Source organism: Curcuma longa, chromosome 11, assembly GCF_044706935.1.
Source record: "Curcuma longa cultivar G26 ecotype Majalengka, Jawa Barat chromosome 11, ITB_CL_G26_1.1, whole genome shotgun sequence".
Lineage (NCBI taxonomy): Eukaryota > Viridiplantae > Streptophyta > Magnoliopsida > Zingiberales > Zingiberaceae > Curcuma > Curcuma longa.
Genome location: NC_133871.1, coordinates 28,511,217 through 28,527,565, shown reverse-complemented (window position 1 = coordinate 28,527,565; position 16,349 = coordinate 28,511,217). Strand labels below are relative to the sequence as shown.

Sequence of the window (16,349 nt, the reverse complement as noted above, 5' to 3'; positions counted from 1 at the left end):
CGCTTCAGAAATCCAGTTCAATACAGCAACCACCCAGACAAATTAAATATTCATCTTCTTCATTGACTTGAGCGTTTCAGATGAGCAAAGCTACAAGAAAGATATCGGTCGTTCAAGAACACATGCACAGTTTAAGAAAGCCACCAGCAGGCAAGTTGTTGCCAGCCATGGCATGTGCTGGAAGCTACCAAATGAAACTTTGAAGACTTAGTTTTTCACTATTGTGAACCTTCAGAAATTCAAGGCATAAATTGTTGCATGCACTGACAAAGCCTCTATGGTGAAAGATTACTATCACAGAGATAACATGGGCATCGACACTATGATGGCAGAATAGATAACCTTTCAGATTGTTTCAAACGAGGAACATAGTAAGAGGAGAGAAATAGAGTCAAAGTAACTATTAACTGTTGGTCCGAGTGAAGCAGATCAACCAGGCAGGCAGGTGAATCAGTGTAACTGAGGAGGCAAAAAAACGAGAGCTTTCGAGTTATCACGTTGTGCCTGTGACATCTCATAAAATTGTTGTCTGCTAGTTCCCAGCTTGCAGAAACTGCACGTGGAGTTCTGGCTTTGGCTATCATGCTGCTGAAGAACTTGACAGAAATTGGAGTTTAATTGTAGTATTCCTCCAAAACTGGACTACATTCCATTAACTTCACCACCTCCTAAAAATTGATTTTTCTCATTACAATGTCTTACATAATACTTTTTATGAAATATACAGATGCATGTCATACGTATCTTCTGTCATCTACAAGCATGTTCCTTCTCTATTTGTTCATGTGTAAACTTGTATCGTACTCTATTTGGATTTTCTTCCAGCATGTATCATCAAACTGAACTCAGATACTTCAATAGAATATTTCTCAAAAAAAAAAACTTGGCAATATCCAGACTAAGTATTGCAGAGTTCCCCGAGGTTATTACACGACCAATCTGAACCAGGGGGCACCTTCATAGTTCATGCCATCTTCATCAGCATCAGCTTTTCTCACCAATTCTCTCAACTGATCTCTATCAACATATTTAACACCAGCAACTTCCCCAGGCTGAAAAGAACTTGAAGTTTCTGCTGCAGAAGGTGCTGAAACAGAGTGGTCAAACTGTTTAATTTTAAATATCAGAATGCTCTTCTTCTCCCTTCTTCCATTTCTTGATTCATGGAAGAATATAATTCGAACTTACCTCTGCATGCTTAATTTCTTTGCGTGCAACAGAAGTTAGCAGAGGCACACCTACTGGAGCTTCATGCAAGAGATGGAGTCTCCATCCCAATGGAAGACATTGGCACACCTACCTGCAATCTTTGTCATTTCATCAATCTGATAATAAATCCTTGCAATTTCGCTTAGAATTTATATATGAACGTTTCAAATCCTATACGAACAAGTGAACAACAAGAGCAGATCATCATTGTGATCTACTCCTACGGCAAGTCCAACAAATATGTAATTGCCTTCGACTGTTTTTCTTCAGAATGTTAAATGATACTGTGAAATAGCTAAGCGGCCACGTGCCCACCGTGTGGTTGACCCATGACCGCCACGCGGCCTTAAGGAGTAAAATGGTTGAAAAGATTTAGAGAGATATTCGAAGGGTGGTTAGTTGACAACGTGTAACCCTGATCCTAGTTTTCACTAAGATTTAAGCCTTGCCTTCAGTGTTTTTTACTCGGGTTCAGACTTTAGCGTCTGTTTGGCATCACGGGTGATTTTATCTCAATCTTAGATCCCAGCCTCAGGCTCCAACTCCAACCTCAACATCACTTGCCGACTTCATCTCAACCTCGAATCTCAAACTCGGACTTCGACTCCAACCTCAGCATTACTTGCTGACTTCATTTCAGCCTTAAGTTTTGATCTCGAGCTCTGACTCTAATCTCAGCATCACTTGTCGACTTCATCTCAGTCTTTGGATTCCGACTTTGGGCTCAAACCTCAGCGTTTGCTCGACATTGTGCACATACTTCATCTTCACCTCTGGTCCCAACCTCAGGCTCCGACCTCAGCGTTTGCTCGGTATCGCACACCGACTTCATCTCAGCCTCAGATCTCGACCTTGGGCTCTGACTCTAACTTCAGCATCACGTGTCAACTTCATCTCAGTCTCGAATCTCGATCTCGGACTCTGACTTCAACATTTGCTCAACATAGTGTATCAACTCCACTTTAAACCTACGGTTCTGATTTTGATGTTTGCTTGACCTCATGCCGGATCCTAAAAGTTAGTTGCCCTGCAAAATCAGAAGAACCTAAGATTGTTTCTTCCGGAGAAATAAGAAAATATCCCAAAGAACACAGACAATCAGAATAGGTATATCAGAATAGAAAAAAATATTTCAGAATTCTTCTAATGCATAAGGAGGAACTTATCCTAAACGGATATCAATATTTCTATAAAAGGTTGTCCATATCCATGGGCACAGGTATACACACATCAACTTTAATTTCTCTAAATCCTTAAACTTTTTTTCATACAAAATCTTAATTTGAATGTGAGAGTAGTTTGTCGGTGTCTATCCCAGCATCATTCTAATTTTCTTTTTGAGTATTTTTTAAATTCCTTTATTTTATTCGATGGCTATCTTTTAGGGACGTGCACATCAATAGTTTATTGGTTGATAGTTTGATCATCTATGATGTTAGAATATTAAGATTTCTATTTCTGAGATCGATCAGTATGGTTGGTGACATGAAATTGAAAAACGTTGTGCTGGAACCGAAAAAGAATTCTATGAATGCAGATAGCAAAAGATGTTGTTAATGACGATGTCAAAGATAGTTTACCTTTCTAGTATCGATGCCAACAACAAATTAATCTAAGAGAAGGATGCAAGAAAGATCATAAAATGCATTAAAAAGAGTTATTTTCATCGTATTTTTTTCTAATTTAGTTCATCACGTCAATAGAAAAAATGTTTTTCTTTTCATAAATGATAAATAATTTTTATGTAATTATTTTAAGGGCAAAAAGAAATTAAAATATTATTAAATCAGAAAAGTGATGGTAATTTATAGATATAGAATGAATCTGAGTTTGATTTGTTGAAACCAAAATATGCAAATATAAATAAATAAATAAAATACTCAACAATGTGATAATAAAAATAAATCAGTTTGCAGTACTATTTAATTATTTCACGGATACTGAAAATGACACCTTCGATTCCGTTTCGTAATTTCTCATCCGTGCCCTTGATTTCGCCTCCCTCTACCATTGAATGGCTACTGCAAGGGTTCTTCTCCGCCGAGGCTCCGCCGCGGCGCCTAGCCTTCTCCCCGCCCATGGCCCTTCGACCGCTGCCATGGCCCCCACGGCTGCGCGTCTCCTCCAGGCGCAGACCCACTCCTCCCAGTCCGACGCTCCCAAGCGCACCAAGACCTTCTCCATCTACCGTTGGAATCCTGATCATCCCGAGAAGCCGCAGCTCCAGAACTACGAGATCGATCTCGGAGAGTGTGGACCCATGGTCCTCGATGCCCTGATCAAGATCAAGAACGAGATCGATCCTTCCCTAACCTTCCGGCGCTCCTGCCGGGAGGGCATCTGCGGGTCGTGCGCGATGAACATCGACGGCGACAACGGGCTTGCCTGCCTCACCAAGATCCCGTCCTCCTCGGCCTCCGCCACCATCACCCCGCTGCCGCACATGTACGTGATCAAGGATCTGGTGGTGGACATGACCAACTTCTACAGCCAGTACAAGAGCGTGGAGCCGTGGCTCAAGAGGAAGGATCCGCCACCGACCCCTGGGAAGGAGATTCTGCAGAGCAAGAAGGACCGCACGAAGCTTGATGGTATGTACGAGTGTATCCTTTGCGCCTGCTGTAGCACATCCTGCCCTAGCTACTGGTGGAACCCTGAGACCTATCTAGGTCCGGCTGCTCTCTTACATGCCAACAGGTAATGTTTTTTTTAATAAAAGTGACAACTTATTGATTATTCAAGTTGTCAAAATCTTCATTTTTTAAGGAGAATAATTTCCTTCTGGATATTATGCTTATTGCCTGAGTTTTATCTATGCTTTCATGATGCTGTAGACAAATTTCTGTTGTTGGCATGGTGTTATTTTCATCTTTACAAGATTGAGTTTTATTTGAGTGCATAAAGTTTGATTGTTATCTTGAGGAAGTCCTTTACATTAAAGCTAGAATGTGGTACCTAGAAATTTGTAACCTTTTGTATCATCTACTTATGCATCAGAAAAAATGCTTAATTTCAAATAAGTTTACATCGATTGAGCATAGGTGGAATGTGCACCCTAGGGATTTTGGAAAAAAAACTGAGACTTTGGAATGTGAAACAGATTGAATGAACACAATGCAGGATCTGGAATTGTATTGTAGTTTTGTTTGTATAATAGAATGATATGTACTTTCTACAAAAAGCAATGAATTTTAATACTTTTTGCATGTTTGATAGACTCATCTTGTATGAATAATATTTGAAATATATGGATTTTGATGGCTATGCTGCTGTTTTAGAGTTAGTTTAATTCAGGAAACACATTTTAAATTATCATTGGATTACTAAATCTTATGTTAGATTTTTTTGATTAATTTTGCTTATTGTTAATGACTGAGCTTTCAGTCTTATGCGTCTGTGAAACTAGACAATGAAACTTATTGAGTGGATGACGTTGTTTCCTGATGGTGATCCTTTGCTTTTGTCCGCGAGTAATGAATCTATTAGTGTTTCTTTATATGGTAAATTGCTAATTATAGCTTGATATTTTTCATGTTCTTTAGCAAATATAGCCTGAACTTCTAATTGTAACACTGGTTTGCATAAATTTTTATATTAATTGTAATCATATGGCTGTCCACTTATTCAATTCCCTGTTATTTCAATAACCTGGAGTATTTAGATGAACAATATAATCACGTCGACAATATACATCAAGGGATATGAGTTCATATCTTTCAACTATATGTCCATTGTTTGCCATGGAGGTGTTAAACATATAAACATTTCATTCCGTTAAAATTATAGATAATCTAGTAAGTGGACTAGTTGACGGTTTGATTGTTACAAATTTTATATATATATATATATATATATATATATATATATATATATATATATATATATATATATATATATAATATTTTATGTACATTAGAAACATGAAATTTAAGGCTATATTGAATATTTACCCCTCTTTGTTGTCTTTCTCAATAAATATAAACAACAGAAACTTCAGTTAATGTCTTACAAATGCCTTGAACTTTTCTTATTTCTAGAAGATGAATATGTCTAATCATCTTTTGGTGCCTCTATTCTGAATGTAGCTTTGTGCTAATTCATGAACTAGATATAGAAGGGCCTGTAAAGTGATAACATTGAATAACTGGTTAATGTTGATATTTGTTCATTCTTATTTGATGATTATTTTGTTTCTTTGAATACATCAGTAATGCTCATGTATGGACTTGAAACAACATATTGTACTTTTGCAGGTGGATACAGGACAGTCGAGATCAGTACACAAAGGAGCGTCTGGATGCGGTTAATGACGAGTTTAAGCTATATCGTTGCCACACTATCATGAACTGTGCTCATGCTTGCCCCAAGGGATTGAATCCTGCAAAACAAATTGAATCCATTAAGAAGCTTCAGCTTCAGTAAATGTCTCTGAAGACGCCTTCTACTTAAATCGTGATTGAAAATAAAGGATGAACGCTCGTATTTAATATTTGAGTGGTTTGCTGATTGTTTTGATTTTGTTACTCATGGTGTACCATGAAGGTACTTTATTTGAGGCGCAGGCAGGATGTATTTCATTCAATACTTTCTATATAAACGTTATTAATATTGATGAGCAGTAATATTGAGGACAAATTTTGTTTAATTTTTGTTGTTATTTAATGGTTGAAGAATAATGCTTGTGAATGTGCAGATGCACAATGTGAGCAATTCAAAACTCCATATTCAGGAAATAATGGACTGATTAAAACCTTTATATCTTGTATTATATGAAATTTTATAGACTCTTGTGATATTGTGATTGGTCTACTTTATATCTATTTAATTATTAAAATGAATTTCTACCTTTAGAGAGAAGTTATTTTTTCTTTTTTATTATAAGAATTTATATCTTCTAATATATTTGATTCTTTACATTTCGAATTTGTCATGAATAAAAAAAGTGACTCAAATCATTTAAATAGAAGCAACTTTTCTATTTTTTTTTTTAAGTGACTCAAATAATTTATATTATGGCGATCGTTGCTCTCATCGATCAATCTTCCTCCGCGTCCACTATCCATCGCCAGAGAGCTTTCAAGCTCCGACACCAGAATAAAAAGCCACCAAACAAAAAAAAAAAAGAGAGAGAGAGAGAGAGTTAAAGCAAGAATCATTACAGGTATGGAATTCGATTCCCCTCCTTTGCTCCACCCTTTCCTATCTGCCACGAATCATTCCGTGGATTCCCTCCCCTGATCGTCAGCTAACTCAACTCGACTCGACTCGACTCTCTCAGCTCTCCTTCAGAGAATTGCCTGCTGCACGAATGCACTCCTGCCTTCCGTGCTCCTCAATCCATGTCCGGACCGGAGAGCACGTCCCGTAGCCGTCTGCGATCCATTCGTATGTCATTTTTTCCGACAAGAAAGCTTTAGCTTAGTCCTCTGCTTGCAAGCCAAGCATGCACTCGTATTCTTTTCTTCTGCCCAAAGTTTGGTGCAACTTTAGCTGCTTTTGTGTTATTTGTGTTCGTTTCAGTGCCTTTTGATCTGCTTCTCATAATGGTGAGAATGGGAAGTGGCTTGGGTTTGTTTCGAGATGTCTTATTTAGATCATGAGACAGAGAAAATTATGTTTGTCGAAGTGATTAGCTTCCAGAAAATTAACAATCATTTATAATGCTGCATTAATTATTGTTGCAGGAATACCTGGTGATGGAAGGTGCTTGTTCAGATCAGTAGCCCATGGTGCCTGCCTCAGAGAAGGGAAACCATCTCCAAGTGAAAATCTCCAGAAAGAACTTGCAGATGACCTCAGATCAAAAGTAATAAAACTCCCATCCATTTTTTTCCCTTTCAATTCCTGCAGTTTCTGTAACCTGTTCATTTTATCAGGTAGCTGATGAATTCATCAAGAGGAGGACAGACACAGAATGGTTAGTAGAAATCTCCTCAAAATCTTAAATTTAATAACTCAGCAATCTTTTTTTTTCTTTCCTTTTTTCTTTTATTTGCAAGTGCAGGTTTCTTGAGGGAGACTTCGACACATATGTGAGGCAGATCAGGAAGCCTCACATTTGGGGAGGTGAACCAGAGCTGCTCATGTGTTCTCATGTTCTTCAGTCAGTAACAATCCAACCATCATATGAATTGCTTGCTGAATTCACAACTTCTGTCGATGATCATAAAGCCGAGTTTTCGCAGGATGCCGATCACGGTTTACATGTCGAGCAACAGCCCTGATGGCCTAAAAATCATAGCTGAGTATGGTCAGGAATATGGCAAAGAGAATCCGATCCGAGTTCTGTATCATGGATATGGGCACTATGATGCACTGCAGATGCGTCTTGCAAAAACAAAATCGAAATGGTTAGAGTCATGCTGATCCTGATGCATGTAATTAAAAGGATATATATATATATATCGATTCAATCAATGAAAATTTATTATGTTTCAGGACACTGTGAGTAATGTTAACGTTGAGGGGTATTAATGCAGGTGCATAACCAGAGAGCAAAAAATGCAACATCCACAGGGTTTCAACTATTTCTTAATTTGCTTGAAGAGAATTGCAACCTTAATTTCTGATTAATTGTTGTTGTCACATGAAAATATTATTATTTCAGAATACAAAATTTAAATAAATATTCTCTGATCTGATCCATGAGAATTCATCAGTCTTAAAAATATTCAGTTTTAAGATATGAATTAATCAGAAATTTGTTCCTTTAGCTTTTCAAAATTACGAGTAAGACCCATCAACCACTCTATATCTTAATAACTTTAATTCTCAAAAGTTAATTTCCATATATGCAATAACAAAAACGTGGGAGGTAAACTGAGTAAATACATGAAATGATTGTGGCAAAGTGAAATGTCAACAATATATATTTTCAAAGCAATAATTTAAATTAAAAAAAAAACAAAAACTGTCCCACCCTATCGACGTATTTCTTCCTCGTGTTCGTGTGTAGTGCCTCTCTCTCTCGAGGAGCTCCGCCGCCGCTCAGAAGTGAAGCAGCGGCAACCCTAATCCACACCTTCTCCAAATCCCAATCGTGGTACGGTCTCATTCTTTGTCTTCTTGCTTCTAATCATGCAATCGGCCGACATCTGATTCTGGTTGCGCATTAATTTACACCTTTGTTGGTTTTCGTGTTGATCTCTTTGCTCCCGTTCGGAACTTGCTTCAAGTTCGTCCTTTTCCTCTTCTTCGCGTTGAAATCAGTTTGGAAATGACCTGTTTGTGTTGCAGAAATTATAGAGAGTGTTCCCTTTGTCTGGAATCATGGCAGCGTCCATCCAGTTTGCCCTTCAATGTCCTATTACCGGAAATAAGAGGAATCCGACGACCTATATTGGTTTATCATCGAGATTTTGCTATATTAAGCTCGGAACTGAACCTTCTACGAGATGGTTCTGTGGAAAGAGGAAGTGTAGTTATGATAGAAGAATTTTGACGGTCAGCTGTCAGAAAGGACTTACGTCTTCCTCCAAGGAGGGTGAGGCATGGAGGCAGAGTTTGGACGGTGAAGCAACGCCGCTGAGTGTTGTGATGAAATTTGGTGGGTCATCAGTCGCTTCGGCCGAGAGGATGAAAGAGGTAGCTGAACTCATTATAAGCTTTTCTGAGGAAAGGCCGGTGATCGTTCTCTCTGCCATGGGAAAGGCGACTAATAACCTTTTGCTGGTTCGTGCTCTTTAAAACTTCCTTTTCATCTATGTGCTCAGACTTTTCTATAATTGGAAAAAGAATTAGACACTTTTTTTTGCTGATATCTGGAATGTTCAATGCTTAATTAACTTAGGCTGGTGAGCAAGCAGTTTGCTGTGGTGTTTCTAATGTATCAGAAATTTGTGAGTTAAGATTCATAAAAGAGCTTCACCTCAAGTATGTAACTTTGTTATGTCCTGATTTTCCCGCTTATATTGTATTCAGAGTATAATATATCTGCTTTTCTTTTATTGATATTCTCAGGACAGTTCTTGAACTCGGGCTTGACAAGTCTATCATATCTGGTGAACTTGTTTTCTTCCTACACCATCTTATTTGAATTTTTTTGTTCAGTATCTGTTTATTTATTTATGTATTAATGCACAAAATATTAGGTTGGTGACAATTGGTTTTTTCTGTTGCATGAAATGTCTATGCTACCTTTAAATTTGTATTATATAAGCCATAAGATCCTGACATCATCTAAGGATGCATTTATTTGGGAAACAAGAGCTAGGTTTATGAGATAGGAGATTTCGTTTTCACATGGAATGTGGATATTACTCTTTGGTCGATATAATCAGTAAGATTGGGTGTATATGAGATTTCTTTTATTATAGAGTTATCTCTAGATAGAACTAATTTTTACTTTTAGTTTTTGAATTTGATGAATAGTAGCTAGGTTGCATGGTTCTTCCTATGAAAACATGTAGAGATGGTTTCAAAAGGTTGCCTCCTATGAAAGTTCCATCTTAGTTATGATTATACAAAATTGAAGCCGGTGAATGTGGGTTAGTTACTAGATGGACTAAATAAGGCTATGTATGTTGTTGAGGGAAAAATTAGTTTTTCTCCTCAAGGAAGCCTAGGTAGCCCTCTTTACATAATATATTATTGATGAGTAGGGAATTAACATGAACAATGCATAAAACGGACATATGCCTAACGAATAAAGACCAACAAACCTCAGACTAACATGCAGAAAAAGAAATACCCTCAAAAAGTATCAAAAGTAAATGTGCAGAGTTGTTGATTAAATGTGACTATAATGTGTGTTCAACACGTTGTTACTATTTAGATTGGTTTTCTCTGGAACTTCTTCAGCTTATCTTATCTTGGTGGAATATCAATAGTAAGATAGTAAGAGTATCTAGGTGAATGGCTAGTGGCCACTTGCTTAAACAATTCTAAGCATATAGAGTGGTGACTGATTCCCTTGTCAGATAATCTATAAATTGCTTAAACCATTCAGATAGCTTTCGAAGCTAGTGCATATTTAGTCATCCTGCATTTCTTTCTCCAAAGAAACTTGAGATGCAGCCCATGGATAGTTATTGTGAATCATAATCAGAATTCTCATTTTTGTCAAATAATGATTTTATCCTGCATTTTTTTAAACGTGAACATTTTGCAGTTTTGTTGGATGAGTTAGAACAACTTCTGAAAGGTATTGCAATGATGAAAGAGCTAACACTTCGTACAAGAGACTATCTGGTTTCATTTGGAGAATGCATGTCTACACGAATCTTTGCAGCATATCTAAACAAGATTGGTGTAAAGGCACGACAGGTACTCCTTTCCCTCCCCCCCCCCCCCCCCCCCTCATTACATGTAAATTGAACCTCAAATTGCATGTAAATTGAACTGTCTCAAATTGAATGATTATGTATATACACTAATGTTTACCAATTAAAAATCTATAGCTGACACAATCTGTTTGTATGTTAGTTCTTCTGTTTGGCTAGTTCTTTTACTTGACTTACACACGAGGTTCATGTTGTTGTTCTCATTTTTTCGTTTTAACTATTCTCACCTTTGCACTCTTATGACAGTTATTTTGTATAGGATATTCTCTTAGATTTGATGCATCTTGTACCAAATTTGAATGCCAGTCTGCACCACCAGAATACAATTATCAAGATTTTTAGACTGGGTAGAACTGTTAGGTTTGTTGGCCTCGAACAAATTCATGTGCAGTAAAATATCGGAATGGAATTTATTCATTTATTAACGTTGTTAAATATCAATGGAGTCACTGAATGAGATTCGTTGTTCATATTTTGACTAAATTTAACTCATTGGAGGGACTTGTTTGAACTGATGTTAGGCTAAATTTGGATGATCAGGTTGCATATGCTTGTGTCGGTGAAATTTGATCTTTTTTCAATTGATTCCTAAAGTGGTATATTGGAATTAACTAATTGTTTTGCCTTAAATGTTTTTGCAGTACGATGCGTTTGATATTGGTTTCATAACCACAGATGAGTTTACAAATGCAGACATCTTGGAAGCAACTTATCCTGCTGTTGCCAAGAAGCTTACATGGTGATTGGATTAACGATCCAGCAATTCCTATTGTTACTGGCTTTCTTGGGAAGGTAAACTCTTAGGCTACCTTTGTACAATTGCAACACTATCATACAAATTAAATTGTATCTGAAAGGTCTTTGCTTTTCCTTCCTTGATTCAGGGTTGGAAAACTTGTGCTGTTACAACTTTAGGCAGAGGAGGAAGTGACTTAACTGCTACGACTATTGGCAAAGCTTTGGGATTACGTGAAATTCAGGTTAAATCTTGTTTACTTTGAAGGGTCTTATTTCAGATTAACCTATTCTTTCCTGCACTCTCGATCAACATTAAATAATCATTCACGAACTATGTGGATTCATTTTCTAGCTATTAAGTATCATCCATTATATGCTCTAGTTTTGTTTTCTACAGGTCTGGAAGGATGTTGATGGTGTCTTGACTTGTGATCCTAATATATATCCCAAAGCAAGGCCCGTTCCACATTTGACATTTGAAGAGGCAGCTGAGCTTGCCTATTTTGGTGCTCAGGTATGCCTGCTTCTGTCATAAATGATCTTTTCTGACTGAATTTTTTGTTCTTCTTTCTCATTACTTATGTTCATCTAATATAAAAGAAATTCAAGTTCTGCTGCCGCAAAGGACCTTTCATCTTTGATAATGGATATATCCTATTCTTATATCAAATTTTCTTTCTTCTTTAAGAACAAATCAAGTAGAATCTGGTGGCTTTCATTTATGGGACACATATCCTCATGGTGATTTAAATGTTCTGCACATTTTACATTCTTCAGTTTATGATGTTCTTGTTTCTTTTCTGACCTGTTCATATTGCAAATTTCAAAAAAAAATTTAATGTACAGGTTTTGCATCCCCAATCCATGAGACCTGCTAGAGAAGGTGATATACCAGTCAGAGTAAAAAATTCCTACAATCCTCAAGCTCCTGGTACTGTCATTACAAAGGAGAGAGATATGAGTAGGGTGAGAATAATCCCTTTCTCTTGTTTATTTTATAAAGCTGTGGCTAATTCTACCTGTTCTTTTAGTGAGACTATCTTCTTGGGTCTAATGCAGGCTGTACTAACCAGCATTGTTTTGAAATCAAATATTACCATGTTGGATATAGTGAGCACTCGAATGCTCGGTCAGTATGGTTTCTTAGCCAAGGTATATGCTTGTAGTTTTGCATAAAAATTATGTGTATGCTTTATGTTTTTCCTATGGTTCACTAAAGCAACTTTGTACTCTGGAGTGCAGGTTTTCTCCATATTTGAAGATTTAGGGATCTCTGTCGATTGTGTAGCAACCAGCGAAGTCAGCATTTCTGTCACACTGGATCCTTCAAAACTCTGGAGTAGGGAATTAATTCAACAGGCAAGTACAGAAGTATGAACGAACACAATTCTTCTTTTGCACTGTTTGATCTAGCTTAGTATTCTGAGAAGGAGCATGTAGGCTGTAAGGCGGTAAGGCTCCAGATCTAATACACCTTTGAAACTTGAGGCTATGCTAGTTCACCTAGGCACATAAAATGTAATATGGACCACACTCCAATAGGCATCTTTTGGCCTTCTCTTGTTGCATGCAGTGCCCATTTCTTCGAGCTTTGAAGTGAAAACAAATGTTGTGTGGCACTAGTTCTTCTTAGATCTCCCACTTAATGTTCCAAAATTGTTTTTGCTTGTTCATAGAATTTGTAAAGTAATTCAAGATAATAGGATTCTACTGATTGCAGTGCCATCATTATCTACTTTTCTCCCCCATTCAAACCTAGGTAACCTTTTTTAAAAAATTTCATCTACTACTATGATTCTCCAATTCATAATACAGGAACTCGATCATGTGGTTGAAGAATTAGAGAAAATTGCAGTGGTTCATCTCCTTCAGCATCGATCCATCATTTCTCTTATTGGAAATGTTCAACGCTCATCATTGATACTAGAAAAGGTATTTCTTTTTTGACTAACAGAATCAATATCTTTTACTCGCCCAGAAGTATGAAAAATTATAAAGCAAAAGTACTCAATATTCATTCGCTAAAATATGTCTGGCAACACATTAGGCATTCAATGTTCTTCGCAAGAGTGGAGTGAATGTCCAGATGATATCTCAGGGAGCATCGAAGGTGTACATTTAGCTTCTTCATTTTGTAAATCGGACATGGAAATTCCATCAATATTTGTTTCAAGTTTGGTCCATTTTCTCATATTTACCTTTTACTGCAGGTGAACATTTCCTTAATAGTTCAAGATAGTGAAGCAAAGCAGTGTGTGCCGGCTCTACATGCAGCATTCTTTGAGAGTGGTTCTCTCCCAGAGCTCGAGGAAGCTGGATTCAGCGACAATGGCACGCCAGTGCCATCCATTTCTGTACTGTAGTCACCCACTAAATTGATATATATGTTTCATTCCCCATTTGATTCATTTTTGGATGATGTAATTGATAATGGTAGTCCTAAATTAAATTTTTAATGCCAATTTTTGGAGCTAAAACTTAAATCTCAGTGTCTAGTTGGATGTCTTAATCGATAATGGTAGTGCTAACATTCTGAACAGGGACTGTAGTCCATATAAATATATGGCGTATTATGCACCAAAACTGACGGTTTTCACTAAACTGGCGATCCGATCGTATTGATTTTCGAATTCTTTGGGGATTCAATATGCTACTTACTATTAATTTAATATACTAATTACTGTTTGTTACAGCACTAGGCCACCAGTATTATATTGGTCCAATCCAAGCATGAATAATACGGGTGTGCCACTGGTTTTTTCCTACAATGAATGCTGATATTCCGATGGTCATGGGCATGACAGCAATTTTTTATTATTAATTTCCAATTAAATTGTTCCATTTTTCTTTAGTCAACAGCAAAAAATGCAGAAATTTGAGTTGGCCATGTGTACAGCTCGAGTGAGGTGTCAGACTTGAGAATTCTCATCTACCTTATTCTAAACCAGTAGCATGTGAGATGCTCATGCACAAACACTACAAAACATATGCAATTATCTATTTTCTTGGTGAACATAACAGAATGAAGGTTTTATTCTGTACGATGAGAGGCTGTGGCGTGGGGTCTGTTTGGTCGGACAGAAACATAAACTAGTGGCGAAATTCTCTGTTTATTTCCACATAAGAAAATTATTAGTTTACATTTGGCAATTATTACGCTGGTGGTTAGTCGTCATATTGGTATGAATCCACTAGAGATAATTAATTTTCCACTGAGAAAAAGTATGCAGTAATATAATTGTTTTTGTCTCATGCAGTAAGGTTGGTCATGTGGAGTGTTGTGCAGGAGCGTGGACTTGGCTCGGTGGCGTATCAGCATAGCGTTGTGAGGTCACTCCAACATTGACATCGTTAAAGGCTGTGGTGGTGAACTTAATTGCAAACAAAACAGACAAAAAAAGGAAAAGGAAAAGGTGGCTGCATCTGCTTGAAAATTAAGAGAGGAAAGGAGGTTGCATCTGCTGGTTTCAAGCTTAGTTGCTGAAAATTAAGAGAGGAGGAGAAGAAGAAGCAGAAGAAGAAGAAGAAGAAGAAGAAGAAAGATTATTAGGAAGGAGGTTGGTAGAAATGAGAGCAGGTTAAAGCCATGGAGAGGGAAAGGAGAACACGAAGCTCCTTGAGGTCTGCAGAAAACTTGAGTCTTCCTCAGGTATCAACATTCAACATCATCTTCTTTTTCTCTCTAGTTTTATTTTCTTGTTCACTGAGCAATCCAATCGTCAGTTCGAGAATCAGTGTTTAACTCTGCAGGCTGCAGTTTTGGAGATTGGTTTCCGTGTTTCTTTTTCTTTTTCTTTTCTTTTGTGATTGTTGGTTGCTTTTTGATCTGGTGGTTTCGGACTGTCAACGTCTGCTTTTTCTTTGTGAAGACTTCTGCAAATGGTTCTATTTTCGTGACTAGTACCTGCTCTATCAGGTACACAATAAGAGAATAGAATCCATATATATATATCACTCGTTGACTTTTCAAACTTAGGGTTGAGTCTGACAAAAGTGCAACAAAATCGAACTGGAATGGTTCATTCCCTCTTAGCTTTTCATTCAGTGTTTGAATTGATATTTGAGTTGGAATGATTCAACCTGGCAAATGACTTATTCTCTTTCACCTATTCTATTCTTTGAAAAAGATGAATAGTTTCACTTTAACTCTATTAAATATAGTATTTATTATTAGACTGATCAAGCCGAATATGTCCATTGGGTTGATACAGCCAAGTTAATCAAACTAATCATAACAAACTAACTTACAGGATTAAATGAACTAAAGGGGTAGAAAAATAATAGCTTTTTGATTAACACAACAAAAATGAAAAGAATAAATTATTATCTTTTACATTCATTTCATTTCGAATTTTGCTCTCATCTGATTCCATATCTTTAATTTACATTCCATTCTATCAATATTATTCATTTACGATATTTGATTGAATATTTATGTTTAGGTGCAAGTGATTGTGATCAGTGCCAATATGGACTGCAGTCACTGCAGACAGAGGGTCTCCAAGCTTCTCTCCAAGATGAACAGTAAGAATTAATTAAGTGATTAATTTAATTGTAAACGTAAGCCATTTTTGGATATGGAACTAATAAATTGCCATTAATCATTCTAGCAGGGTTGCTGGACTACGTGGTGGACTTCAAGAAGAAACAAGCGACAGTGAGGGGAGTTGTGCAGAAGAACAAGAAGAGGAGAACACATGAAGGAAGAAGCTCCAACAAGAGCAAACCATCGCATTCCTTTGGACTCCGCCATTGTTTCGGTGCTTTTAGCTCTTTGTAATGTAATGTCGTGAGCAATAATATGCAAATGAAATGTGTATTTTGTTCTCATTATTTTACTTTTGAAAAAGGAAATGATTAAAGAAATAAAAATCAGATCTCTCTCTATATATATATACATACATACCGTGCATTTTTAATGGAAAAGATTAAATCAGATTAGCATTAAACATGTCGATCAACGACTAATCGCTTCCTCTGTGTATCTACAAACGCTAGTGTTCCTCCCTTGTTCCTCGTCTGCCACGAAGCATTTCGCTCGCTGCCGTCGTCTCTAGATAGTCCGATTTATTCTCTTCATTTCTTTGAATTCCTTTTTGTTTTGTTTTGTTGTTTTTCTCC

At 37.0% G+C, this 16,349-nt stretch overlaps 4 protein-coding genes across 5 annotated transcripts; all 4 read left to right on the top strand.

Annotated features, from left to right (window-relative positions):
- Positions 1–3,201: 3,201 nt before the first annotated feature.
- LOC141839453 (succinate dehydrogenase [ubiquinone] iron-sulfur subunit 1, mitochondrial-like) lies at positions 3,202–5,791 on the top strand. Its single transcript, XM_074727198.1, has 2 exons — positions 3,202–3,906; positions 5,463–5,791. The coding sequence occupies exons 1-2, from the start codon at positions 3,224–3,226 to the stop codon at positions 5,629–5,631; spliced, it is 852 nt and encodes a 283-aa protein (XP_074583299.1). The 5' UTR covers positions 3,202–3,223; the 3' UTR covers positions 5,632–5,791.
- A 697-nt stretch (positions 5,792–6,488) lies between these two features.
- LOC141837518 (OVARIAN TUMOR DOMAIN-containing deubiquitinating enzyme 4-like) lies at positions 6,489–7,575 on the top strand. The gene is made up of 5 exons (XM_074724898.1): positions 6,489–6,594; positions 6,894–7,015; positions 7,086–7,126; positions 7,214–7,312; positions 7,395–7,575. Exons 1-5 carry the CDS (start codon positions 6,549–6,551, stop codon positions 7,573–7,575), a joined length of 489 nt encoding a protein of 162 aa, XP_074580999.1. The 5' UTR covers positions 6,489–6,548.
- Positions 7,576–8,131: 556 nt separating this feature from the next.
- LOC141840028 (aspartokinase 1, chloroplastic-like) lies at positions 8,132–13,711 on the top strand. The gene is given in 15 exon segments (XM_074727911.1): positions 8,132–8,251; positions 8,446–8,880; positions 8,999–9,081; positions 9,169–9,209; positions 10,319–10,473; positions 11,132–11,227; positions 11,229–11,282; positions 11,375–11,470; positions 11,626–11,742; positions 12,075–12,194; positions 12,288–12,380; positions 12,471–12,587; positions 13,044–13,160; positions 13,276–13,338; positions 13,439–13,711. Coding segments are annotated over 14 exon segments (1,707 nt in total). The 5' UTR covers positions 8,132–8,251; positions 8,446–8,478; the 3' UTR covers positions 13,592–13,711.
- Positions 13,712–14,629: 918 nt separating this feature from the next.
- Positions 14,630–16,139, top strand: LOC141839002 (uncharacterized). 2 transcript variants are annotated; one of them, XM_074726645.1, is made up of 3 exons: positions 14,630–14,877; positions 15,671–15,752; positions 15,842–16,139. In XM_074726645.1, exons 1-3 carry the CDS (start codon positions 14,815–14,817, stop codon positions 16,006–16,008), a joined length of 312 nt encoding a protein of 103 aa, XP_074582746.1. In that variant the 5' UTR covers positions 14,630–14,814; the 3' UTR covers positions 16,009–16,139. The 2 variants fall into 2 exon arrangements, with proteins under 2 accessions (XP_074582746.1, XP_074582745.1); XM_074726644.1 differs by having other exon boundaries at positions 15,839–16,139.
- The last annotated feature ends 210 nt before the right edge of the window (positions 16,140–16,349 follow it).